We start from the raw sequence: 12,343 nt of genomic DNA on the forward strand, positions 1-12,343 counted from the left end.
TTTGAAAGGTAAATCTCTGTTGATAAACTTGGTAAATCAAGATGCAGCTTAGACCTATTCACAACAGGTGAATGCATATTCAATAGGAGTGTGCGTGCATTGAGTTATTGAGCTTCTTTTGGCTGATTGCATGGGGCTACAGATGACAAACAATCCGTTTCCATTCCATTTCGGACTTATTTAATTGTGCTTATCAACAACATTTGCATAGAAGTAGCTTATTTTTATAAGAATGTGTCTTTAACCAGTAATGACATCCTTCACGGGAGAAGAGGGGGCGGCCCGTTGGAGCACAGTCAATTCGATGACACAATAGATCATCTTTGGGAGAGATGTGGGAATTAATTGAGTTTTTTGTGTCAATCAGCATATTTTGCGTAATGGTTTGCATATTACCATAAACAAAATACTAGAGTATTGAGTTGATGTTAGCTTTAGCTGTCAGCTAGCAACAAAAGTTAGCCTGCAAAGTTGGAAGCTACCGGTATCTTTTTGCATTGTGCAAGTCTTCTAGCTTATATGGACATTGTTTTGCGAACAGTAATTAATTAACAGTTTTAAAATTTCTACATGCCGTGTCGGATTCAAATGTGTTATCTTCTGTGCAGCATGAGTGGGGAGCTAACATGACGCAGCCCAGACTCCCAGTGCAGGCTTGCAATGGGTAAGTGGAGCAGGTACAGTGCACGCTATAGTAAGGGATCGGCTGCGCTGACAGACAGGCTTGATTCGTGAGACACATTAACAGAAATACAGAAAGTAAAAAAAATGATATATATATATATATATATATATATATATATATATATATTAGTACCCGAGACGTTATTCATGTTCTAGTATCGAAAGTACCGAAGTTTCGGTATAACGTGCAACACTAAGGATAGGTAAGGACATGCTACAGTACCACCAAGGAATATTTGATGCACCTCTGAAGCATAAACTTTTTGAAGCATCTCACGATCACAATCAGTAACAACAAAGTTTGAGTATCTGCCTGGTGGCTGTGTTATTTAAAGCCGCTGATGCATTAGCCTGTCTAGGGTCTTTGGTCTGTCACTCTGTTATTTCACACTTGTCTTGCTGTCCTGCTGTCGTTTTTGAGAACAGAGGGCAGAGAAGGATGAGAAATGCCTGCATGCAATATGTGTTCTCTCTTTGAGTGAGAAATGACTGAAATTACATCCTGTTCTTGCCAATACAAACTCCCTACTATCTGATTCTCCATTTGCTGTTGCATGCTGAGTTCTTATGGCTGTGTTCCAATTATGATGGCTGAACTGTGTTCTTCTGTCCCTAGGTGATGGCTCAGCAGGCCGGGGCTGGGCGCAGGTATATCAGGGCGTTTGTGAGCGGCTTCTTCGTGGCAGTGCCCGTAACTGTCACTGTTCTGGACCGCTTTGCCTATGTAGCACGAGTAGAAGGAGCCTCAATGCAGGTGAGACACACGCTCTCTGCTTTCTCCATCAATTCCTACTGATCTTGTTTGTACTTTTTCAAAGCCCCACTTTCCTTTTGTAACAGAGTTGATTGCATCTCGGTATCTACTGTATCATGCAGTAAAGAGAGGGAGAGGTTCTATTGAATAGAATAAATTGGCCTTACCTCACCCCACAATTCAAATACCAATACCACAGAAGACATTTAGCCTTGCTCGGATTCAGGAGCCATACAATACAACAGAAGTCATACTTCATGGCCTGGGTTGACACTTGGTCGTGATAAAATACATCAAATACGTCTCACGTCTTTGCTCACGTTAAGAACACGCACATAAACACTTGTTTTAAACCTGTATGCTTAATGCACGTTCATCTTTCATTCTGCTGTCAAACAGAGTTGATCAGGCATACATCTGTAGCTATGTAGGCATCGAGGTAAGTCAGTCGGGCAGCTGAGACCCATTGGTTTCGCGTCATTGGCTGGGGCTTGTCCTCCCTGTTGACAGTGTTGGATGGCAGTTTAGCTTCTTGTGAATGGTTGACAAGAGAATCTATACAGCGTGATATAGTTTCGTTTGTGCCATCCCATGTGACGTAATTAGAATCCAAGTATATTTGCATGGTTTTCGAAGTAAGTACGAAAGAAAGAAATGTAACAACAAATGTTTGTCTGAAGAAGATCGTTATTGATCTCCCTCCTCTCCTCCCATACTACTAATTAGTAAGTCAATACGTTCAGATACTGAAGGCTGTTTACATTGTTGGAGTTGTTAGGATTTCGCCAGGTTCTAGTTGTGTAGACAGGCCGTTGCCTCACTTTGCCTCTCCTCCTACAAGACCGTGATAGTTTAAACAAGAATCCTTTCAAAACCCCTGCGTTGTCTTGCCTCAGGCTGCAGTGCTCACAAGATTGAATTGTTGACCAGACAATCTTATTTGATCTAACTTTCCTTGTCTCCTGTGTTGTTGTTTTTTTCTCAGGTTTTTATTAATTCTAGGGTGCTTTCAAGCTAGCAAGATAAACGTCTTTGAAACAATACAGCATGTAATATGGTAAAATATGACTGAAAGTGAAAATGATAACGTATCCAACTGTAACAGATACATTCTGCGGCTGGCAGCACTCGTATGGGATATTTATTTTCAGCAGACGGATAAGAAATATTCTGTCAATTACCCCGGCAAGCGTGAAATGGCCTGTGCACATCCTGTTTAATGAATCATTCTTCCTGTGTCATGTCACCCGCTGCTTGGAGTGGGGCTTCGTCACACACTAGCTCTTCGATAAAGTGACACAAACTAAGTTGTAAGAATGAATTATTTCTGTGGGGGGGGGGATTTCACAGACTATAGGCATACTACACTGTATACGATAGAGTTAGTCATGGTTGTTGAGAAACCCTCTTGTGTTTCCCATTGAGGGTGAAATTGTTAATTTTGTGGACTCACTGGGTAAAGAGAAAATTATACTGGGTCATGTTCACAAGGTACAAACCTGAGGGAAACTGGAAGGTACTAAACTTGTCCAGCCCTGATATACTCTGTAAGGTACTGTAGGAGATATGTGCATCATCTTGTTTGTGTTGTTGTTTAGATTATTGACCTCTGTACTGACCCTTGCCCCGAGACATGACTGTAGACTTCTATGGCGCCAGACTCTATAGTTAATTATTCTACAGCCACATCTCAGGGCAACCGTTCCACTCCAATAGATTTTAATGGTATGACGTATGTTTCACCCACATCTGTCGGTGTGAATCTGTAGGCACAGGAAGACATACAGATATATATAAAATGGTGCCGGAAGAAATGGTAGCAGTTTAACAGGCGCCCAACTTATTGTGCTATTATGTGTTTTTTTTTGCATTATTTGTAGCTTATTTTGTACAAAATGTTTCTGCAACTGTATCTTATGGCAAAAAATAGCTTCTGGATGTCAGGACAGCGATCACTCACCTCGGATCAGTCAGCTTTTTTCTCAGTCAGCTTTTTTCTCAGTCAGCTGTATAAGGAAATAAGCAAACAAGAAACCGCTCACCCAGAGGCGGCGCTCCTAGTAGCTGGATACTTTAATGCAGGGAAACTTAAATCAGTTCTACCTAATTTCTATCAACATGTTAAATGTCCAACCAGAGAGAGAAAAATTCTAGATCACCTGGACTCCACACACAGAGACGCGTACAAAGCTCTCCCTCGCCCTCCATTTGGTAAATCCGACCATAATTCTATCCTCCTGATTCCTGCTTACAAGCAAAAATTAAAGCAAGAAGCACCAGGGACTCAATCAATAAAAAAAAAGTGGTCAGTTGAAGCAGATGCTAAACTACAGGACTGTTTTGCTATCAGACTGGAACATGTTCCGGGATTCTCCCGATGGCATTGAGGAGTACACCACATCAGTCACTGGCAATATCAATAAGTGCATCGAGGACATCGTCCCCACAGTGACTGTATGTACATACCCCAAAAAGAAGCCATGGATTACAGGCAACATTCGCACTGAGCTAAAGGATAGAGCTGCTGCTTTCAAGGTGCGGGACTGTAACCCGGAAGCTTATAAGAAATCCCGCTATGCCCTCCAACGAACCATCAAACAGGCAAAGCGTCAATACAGGGCTAAGATTGAATCGTACTACACCGGCTCCGATGCTCGTCTTATGTCACAGGGCTTGCAAACTATTACAGACTACATAGGGAAGCACAGCCACGAGCTGCCCAGTGACACGAGCCTACCAGACGAGCTAAATTACTCCTATTCTTGCTTCGAGGCAAGCAACACTGAAGCATGCATGAGAGCATCAGCTGTTCCTGGTTGACTGTGTAATCACGCTCTCTGTAGCCGACGTGAGTAAGACCTTTATACAGATCAACATTCACAAGGCTGTGGGGCCAGACGGAGTTCCAGGACGTGTGCTCCTGGCATGTGCTGACCACCTGGCAGGTGTCTTCACTGACATTTTCAACATGTCCCTGATTGAGTCTGAAATACCAACATGTTTCAAGCAGACTTTTGAAGCTTCTGATAGGCTAATTGACATAATTGTAGTCAATTGAAGGTGTACCTGTGGATGTATTTCAAGGCCTACCTTCAAACTCGGTGCCTCTTTGCTTGACATAGGAAAATCTAAATAAATCAGCCAAGACCTCAGAAAACAAATGTAGACCTCCACAAGTCTGGTTCATCCTTGGGAGCAATTTCCAAACGGCTGAAGGTATGCGTTCATCTGTACAAACAATAGTACGCAAGTATAAACACCATGGGACCACGCAGCCGTCATGCCGCTCAGGAAGGAGACGCGTTCTGTCTCCTAGAGATGAATGTACTTTGGTGCGAAAAGTGCAAATCAATCCCAGAACAACGGCAAAGACCCTGTGAAGATGCTGGAGGAAACTGGTACAAAGTATCTATATCCACAGTTAAACGAGTCCTATATCGACAACCTGAAAGGCCGCTCAACAAGGCAGAAGCCACTGCTCCAAAACCGCCACAAAAAAAGCCAGACTACAGTTTGCAACTGCACATGGGGAGAAAGATCGTACTTTGGAGAAATATCCTCTGGTCTGATGAAACAAAAATAGAACTGTTTAGCCATAATAACCATTGTTATGTTTGGAGGAAAAAGGGGCAGGCTTGCAAGCTGAAGAACACCATCCCATCCATTAAGCACGGGGGTGGCAGCATAATGTTGTGGGGGTGCTTTGCTGCAGGAGGGACTGGTGCACTTCACAAAATAGATGGAATCATGAGGTAGGAAAATTATGTGCAGATATTGAAGCAACACCTCAAGACATCAGTCAGGAAGTTAAAGCTTGGTCGCAAATGGGTCTTCCAAATGGGCAATGACACCAAGCATACTTCCAAAATTGTGGCAAAATGGCTTAAGGACAACAAAGTCAAGGTTTTGGAGTGGCCATCACAAAGCCCTGACCTCAATCCTATGGAACATTTGTGAGCAGAACTGAAAAAGTATGTGCGAGCAAGGAGGCCTACAAATTATAGGCATTTAGCAAGACCACTTCTCAGTTCCTATGCTTCCTGGCTGATGTTTTGGTCACTTTTGAATGCTGGCGGTGCTTTCACTCTAGTGGTAGCATGAGACGGAGTCTACAACCCACACACGTGGCTCAGGTAGTGCAGCTCGTCCAGGATGGTACACCAATGCGAGATGTGGCAAGAAGGTTTGCTGTGTCTGTCAGCGTAGTGTCCAGAGCATGGAGGCGCTACCAGGAGACAGGCCAGTACATCATGAGACATGGAGGAGGCCGTAGAGGGCAACAACCCAGCAGCAGGACCGCTACCTCCGCCTTTGTGCAAGGAGGAGAAGTAGGAGCACTGCCAGAGCCCTGCAAAATGACCTCCAGCAGGCCACAAATGTGCATGTGTCTGCTCAAACGGTCAAAAACAGACTCTATGAGTGCCCGACGTCCACAGGTGGGGGTTGTGCTTACAGCCCAACACCGTGCAGGATGTTTGGCATTTGCCAGAGAACACCAAGATTGGCAAATTCGCCACTGGCGCCCTGTGCTCTTCACAGATGAAAGCAGGTTCACACTGAGCACATGTGACAGACGTGACAGTCTGGAGACGCCGTGGAGAACGTTCTGCTGCCTGCAACATCCTCCAGCATGACCGGTTTGGCGGTGGGTCAGTCATGGTGTGGGGTGACATTTCTTTGGCTCCATGTGCTTGCCAGAGGTAGCCTGACTGCCATTAGGTACCGAGATGAGATCCTCAGACCCCTTGTGAGACCATATGCTGGTGTGGTTGGCCCTGGGTTCCTCCTAATGCAAGACAATGCTAGACCTCATGTGGCTGGAGTGTGTCAGCAGTTCCTGCAAGAGGAAGGCATTGATGCTATGGACTGGCCCGCCCGTTCCCCAGACCTGAATCCAATTGAGCACATCTGGGACATCATGTCTCGCTCCATCCACCAACGCCACAGACTGTCCAGGAGTTGGCGGATGCTTTAGTCCAGGTCTGGGAGGAGATCCCTCAGGAGACCATCCGCCACCTCATCAGGAGCATGCCCAGGCGTTGTAGGGAGGTCATACAGGCACGTGGAGGCCACACACACTACTGAGCCTCATTTTGACTTGTTTTAAGGACATTACATCAAAGTTGGATCAGCTTGTAGTGTGGTTTTCCACTTTAATTTTGAGTGTGACTCCAAATCCAGACCTCCATGGGTTGATACATTTGATTTCCAGAGATCATTTTTGCGTGATTTTGTTGTCAGCACATTCAACTATGTAAAGAAAAAAGTATTTAATAAGAATATTTAATTCATTCAGATCTAGGATGGGTTATTTTAGTGTTCCCTTTATTTTTTTGAGCAGTGTATATGCATAGTCACTTTAACCATATCTACATGTACATACTACCTCAATCAGCCCGAATAACCTGTGCCTGTATATAGACTTGCTACTGTTATTTTTCACTGTCTTTTTACTGTTGTTTTACTTCTCTACTTACCTATTGTTCACCTAGTACCTTTTTTTGCACTGTTGGTTAGTGCCTGTAAGTAAGCATTTCACTGTTTTATTCGGCGCACGTGACAAATCAACTTTGATTTGGTAGGCTAGACACAGCATTTAGCTCAGTATGGCAGGAGTCCGCTTCACTTCTCTAAGAGGAATATGTCATTCAGTCTGTCTTCTGTTCCCTGGTTGCCCTCTGCTTGGCCCTTGCTGCTGTTTCTTTTTTCCAGGCCACCGATGACAATGTTGCTCGTTTCCCCTGTTCCTTGTTTCTTTCCGATGTGACTGACTCGCCTCTTTTTGTGTGCATGTGTGTTGTCGTCTCAGCCTTCCCTGAATCCTGAGGGGAATGTGACAGGTTCTGACGTGGTGCTCCTGAACCGCTGGAGTGTGAGGAACTACCAAGTACGTCGAGGTGACATTGTGTCAGTCCTGTAAGTAACCAAGTTTCAACCACGTTTACATCAACTCTTGTTTGTTTTGTTTGCTGTCAGACATGCTGGGACCTTGTTAGTTGCTAAGATCAAGTGGATTTGGAGACACATCCTCGCCCTTTCTCTCCCTCCACATCTGGAGTAGGCCCCTCTGCCAATGGCTGGCTGAGCAGTGACGCTCTGCTCCCCTATAACTCCCCTGTGCTGTTTTTAAAATGGAGGACCTGTTGACACTGTTGGCTCCACAAGAGAGGGAGGGAGAGGGGGAGCGAGAGAGAGAGCAATTAGAGCGCCACACAGCCACGCGAAGGCTCCCTGCTTTCAGACATACTCTTTGTTCTGAAGCACTGTGGGAAGCCAAATGTGGCCCTGGCTGCTAATGAAAAAGACTCAGTCACAAATGGCATCATATTCCCTATATAGTGCACGACCTTTGACCATAGGGCTCTGGCCAAAAGCAGTACACTATGTCGGAAGTAGGGTGTTATTTGGGACGCAAGTCAAAATCTCCCCTGAAAGAAAGTATTTTCTCTCTCTTTCTCTCCTCGTATGCTCACGTCCCCGGGCGCACTTATCCCAGGCTACTTATCTCAGTCTTTGTTTTTGCGATGGCTTCTGAGACTTCAATGATAACGCAGCTGTCTGATGAATTTGTGCTGCGTTGCCTTGATGGGATTCAGGTTTGATGATTGTTTCATGCAGAAGAGCAGAGCAGAGGTCATGAATAGGCCGACATCGAGGTACGGTCAAGGAATATTACTGCATTATGTATTGGATGTGTTCATTAGTTAAACTGGGTTTGACAACCTCAGGGTAAAGTTTTGCCACGACTGGTTTATTTGGGTTCGACATGACTATTGTGATTCAGCACAGATGTCCACAAACCACCCATCCATGCAGGTTTCCCTTAGAAAAGAGGTATTCTGACTACCTGTTTAAATATAATAATAACTCAAATAAAATCCTATTAAATGCACCGATTTGCTGCTGTGGGGTTTGATGTGATGTGGATTGTGTGGGCTCAGACAGACAGACAGCGGCAGGCAGGCAGGATAAATCCCTCTTCCATAATTACCCCAAGATGGCAGCCTCTCCCTTCCCTTCCCTGCAGGGGACGTGTTGCGCTTGTGAACAGGACGTTCAGCCATTTATGAAGCACCATTCCTAGCAGAGCGGAGGGAGCGGAGGGTGAAGGTGAGGGCGGGAGAAAGAGGGAAGGGGAGAGGGGGAAGTGATCGAAAGCGAGTGAGAGAGCTAGCGTGGAATGCTAATCTAATGTACACTGACAAACTAAATTGTAAGAATGAATTATTTCTGTGTGGGGGATTTCACAGACTATAGGCGTACTACACTGTATACGATAGAGTTAGTCATGGTTGTTGAGAAACCCTCTTGTGTTTCCCCTTGAGGGTGAAATTGTTAATTTTGTGGACTCACTGGGTAAAGAGAAAATTATACTGGGTCATGTTCACAAGGTACAAACCTGAGGGAAACTGGAAGGTACTAAACTTGTCCAACCCTGATATACTCTGTAAGGTACTGTAGGAGATATGTGCATCATCTTGTTTGTGTTGTTTAGATTATTGACCTCTGTACTGACCCTTGCCCCGAGACATGACTGTAGACTTCTATGACGTCAGACTCTATAGTTAGTTAGCCCACAGCTGCGTCTCAGGGCAACCGTTCCACTCCAATAGATTTTAAAGTTATGACATGTGTTTCACCCACATCTGTCGGTGTGAATCTGTAGGCACAGGAAGACATACAGATAGGCTAGACACAGCATTTAGCTCAGTATGGCAGGAGTCCGCTTCACTTCTCTAAGAGGAATATGTCATAGATACACCAATTAACCTGCATGCTTTTGAAAATGTTTTTTTTTTCTAAAGCAACATTTATGAGGAAGGGCAACGTGTCAAGTAGATCTGTATCAACAACTGTTGTTGGGTGGGAAAAAAATGTAAAAGCCTATTTCTCATCTGCCAAAGAATTCCACCCTGGCCTGTACTGTATTTACATGTGAAGTGTGATATTGGACTACTGCTACAGCAAGGTAGACTGAATTCCCTCTTCTAATTTGAAAAGCAAATTGTCCAAGGCAATATTCTGGTCCTCTGAATAATTTCTTATTTACAGAATAGAATACTCCTCGTTTCAGGTCCATAGTAGTGGATGAGGAAAATGGTCACCGTGTTTGAGTGCATATATGGCAATTTATCTGCCACATCGGGTTTTTGTCATGCTTTCAATGCAGGCTATTAATAAGCTGATTTGATTTTATGTTCTCCTTGTTAACATAACCATTTAATTAAAACATTTTTTTTTTTAAAGCAGCTCCAGAAACAGGTTTCTGCTAAGCTGAATTTTCTTGTGGAAGAGGAAAAATGCTCCTCTCCGGGTTATAAATAGCGGGTTAATGAATCCCCTTTTCTGGCACCGTTCTTTTGTTAATGACAAGGTTTTAGGTTTACCATCCTGGTACAAGACGATAGAAAAACAGATGTTGAAAGTTTTGACGTGGTACGTTTGTTTAGGGTGTGTGAGTATTCATGGCATGCACAGCAGCAGTTGTGTAAACCTTCAAAAGCTTCAAGTCTGTAGTTGCTTCTCTTCCCGTAGCTTGTCTTTGAAGTGTGGATGCCAGGAAGAGAGAAACATCACCCGTCTTGTTTGTTTGGACGGTACTGAGCTTCTGTCATTTTTAGCATCAACAGAATCCAGTTTGGATTTGTTGAGGTGTGTTTTAGCCAGCCGTAACTAAAGCCCATTGTTTTGGGATTGGGTTTACCAAAAAAAGAGAAGACCGAGCTGGGGGAAAAAAGGAAAGCAAAAACCTCTGAGATGCTTAATCTAGGATACTCTGAGCTGACAATCTCTCCTCTGCAGACGTGTTGTTCGGGCAACAGTAGAACGCGGTCTGTGGAGGTAGGAATTCCTTCCTGGACACAGGAAAAGGGGAGCTGACTGGCTTGGCCACCCTTCCATGAGCCATTAGGCCACTGTGGAGCACACTCTGGCCCCCAGGGAGGGGATAGGAGGGGAGGGCAGGGGAGGTTAATAGGGTTTGTTTTTGCCAAAAGAGATCGCTTCAGTCTGTCTCCTAATCTAGCAGATAGATAGGGATGTTTTGACATGTCTGCTGCCTGGCTGGCTGTAATAGTGTTATTATCTATCATTTGTGTGATTTCAGCAGCGTGATGGCTGGGTAATGGCCTCTGTTAAAAGGAAGACATTGGCCTCTTGAGCTAAGAATCCCACTCTGCGAAACACACACACAAGCTTGTGCGTGCGCACACACACACACACACACACACACACACACATGGTGCTCAGAGCACGCACACCTGCATTCATTACATGTGTTTCATTTTATCTTAAAAGTTCGATAAAGGTTGCCGTTTCCTCCAACCAGCTTAGAGGCAGCCATTTCATTCAACATGTAAACAAGAACGACCTGAATTAGTAAATTAATTCAATGCCCTGCGAAATCAAATTGAATGTAATTTGTCACGTGCTTCGTAGACAAGTGTAGACTAACAATGGAATGCTTACTTACACGTGCATTACCAAAAATAGAGAGTTAAAGATAAAATATAATAAATAGAAATAGTGACATGAGGAATTAATACACAGTGCATACATAACGAATAAAAAAATAACAAGTAAAATAACATGGTTATACAGTTGAAGTGGGAAGTTTACATACACTGAATTTAACTTCTGGTAGCCTTCCACAAGCTTCCCACAATAAGTTGGGTGAATTTTGGCCCAGTCCTCCTGACAGAGTTGGTGTAACTGAGTCGGGTTTGTAGGCCTCCTTGCCCGTACACACTTTTTTTTAATAGTTCTGCCCACAAATTTTCTATAGGATTGAGGTCAGGGCTTTGTGATGGCCACTCCAATACCTTGACTTTGTTGTCCTTAAGTCATTTTGCCACAACTGTAAGTATGCTTGGGGTCATTGTCCATTTGGAAGACCCATTTGCGACCAAGCTTTAACTTCCCGAATGATGTCTTGAGATGTTGCTTGAATATATCAACATAATTTTCCTCCCTCATGAAGCCATCTGTTTTGTGAAGTGCACCAGTCCCTCCTGCAGCAAAGCACCCCCACAACATGATGATGATGACCCCCGTGTTCACGGTTGGGATGGTGTTCTTCGGCTTGCCAGCCTCTCCCTTTTTCCTCCAAACATAACGATCATTATGGCCAACAGTTCTATTTTTGTTTCATTAGACCAGAGGGCATTTCTCCAAAAAGTACGGTCTTTGTCCCATGTGCAGTTCCAAACCGTAGTCTAGCTTTTTTGTGGTGGTTTTGGAGCAGTGGCTTCTGCCTTGCTGAGCGGCCTTTCAGGTTATGTCGATATAGGACTTGTTTTACTGTGGATGTAGATACTTTTGTACCTGTTTCCTCCAGCATCTTCACAAGGTCCTTTGCTGCTGTTCCTGGATTGATTTGAACTTTTCGCACCAAAGTATATTAATTTCTAGGAGACAGAAAGCGTCTCCTTCCTGAGCGCTATGACAGCTGCGTAGTCCCATGGTGTTTATACTTGTATACTATTTATTGTACAGATGAACGCATACCTTCAGCCGTTTGGAAATTGCTCCCAAGGATGAACCAGACTTGTGGATGTCTACAATTTTTTTTCTAAGGTCTTGGCTGATTTCTTGATTTTCCCATGATGTCAAGCAAAGAGGCACTGAGTTTGAAGGTAGGCCTTGAAATACATTCACAGGTACAACTCCAATTGACTCAAATTATGCAAATTAGCCTATCAGAAGCCTATGAAGCCATGACATAATTTTCTGGAATTTTCCAAGCTGAAGGCACAGTCAAATTAGTTTATGTAAATGTCTGACCCACTGGAATTGTGGTACAGTGAATTATAAGTGAAATAATCTATTTGTAAACAATTGTTGGAAAAATGACTTGTGTCATGCACAAAGTAGAAGTCCTAACTGACTTGCCAAAACTATAGTTTG

The 12,343-nt window shown here is 43.9% G+C and overlaps 1 protein-coding gene across 2 annotated transcripts in view; it reads left to right on the forward strand.

The window, feature by feature from the left end:
* Nucleotides 1–12,343, forward strand: part of LOC139407958 (inner mitochondrial membrane peptidase subunit 2) — a 143,026-nt gene that overhangs the window by 32,589 nt on the left and 98,094 nt on the right. The window contains exons 1-3 of one of the 2 annotated variants that reach the window (XM_071151828.1): nt 609–664; nt 1,301–1,438; nt 7,248–7,354. In XM_071151828.1, the coding sequence (XP_071007929.1) occupies nt 1,304–1,438; nt 7,248–7,354 (242 nt within the window). In that variant the 5' untranslated portion in view covers nt 609–664; nt 1,301–1,303. Of the gene's footprint in view, nt 1–608; nt 665–1,300; nt 1,439–7,247; nt 7,355–12,343 lie in introns of those variants that run through there. The other variant, XM_071151826.1, reaches the window with a different exon arrangement.

This window comes from Oncorhynchus clarkii, chromosome 1 (assembly GCF_045791955.1).
Source record: "Oncorhynchus clarkii lewisi isolate Uvic-CL-2024 chromosome 1, UVic_Ocla_1.0, whole genome shotgun sequence".
In the NCBI taxonomy this organism is placed as follows: domain Eukaryota; kingdom Metazoa; phylum Chordata; class Actinopteri; order Salmoniformes; family Salmonidae; genus Oncorhynchus; species Oncorhynchus clarkii.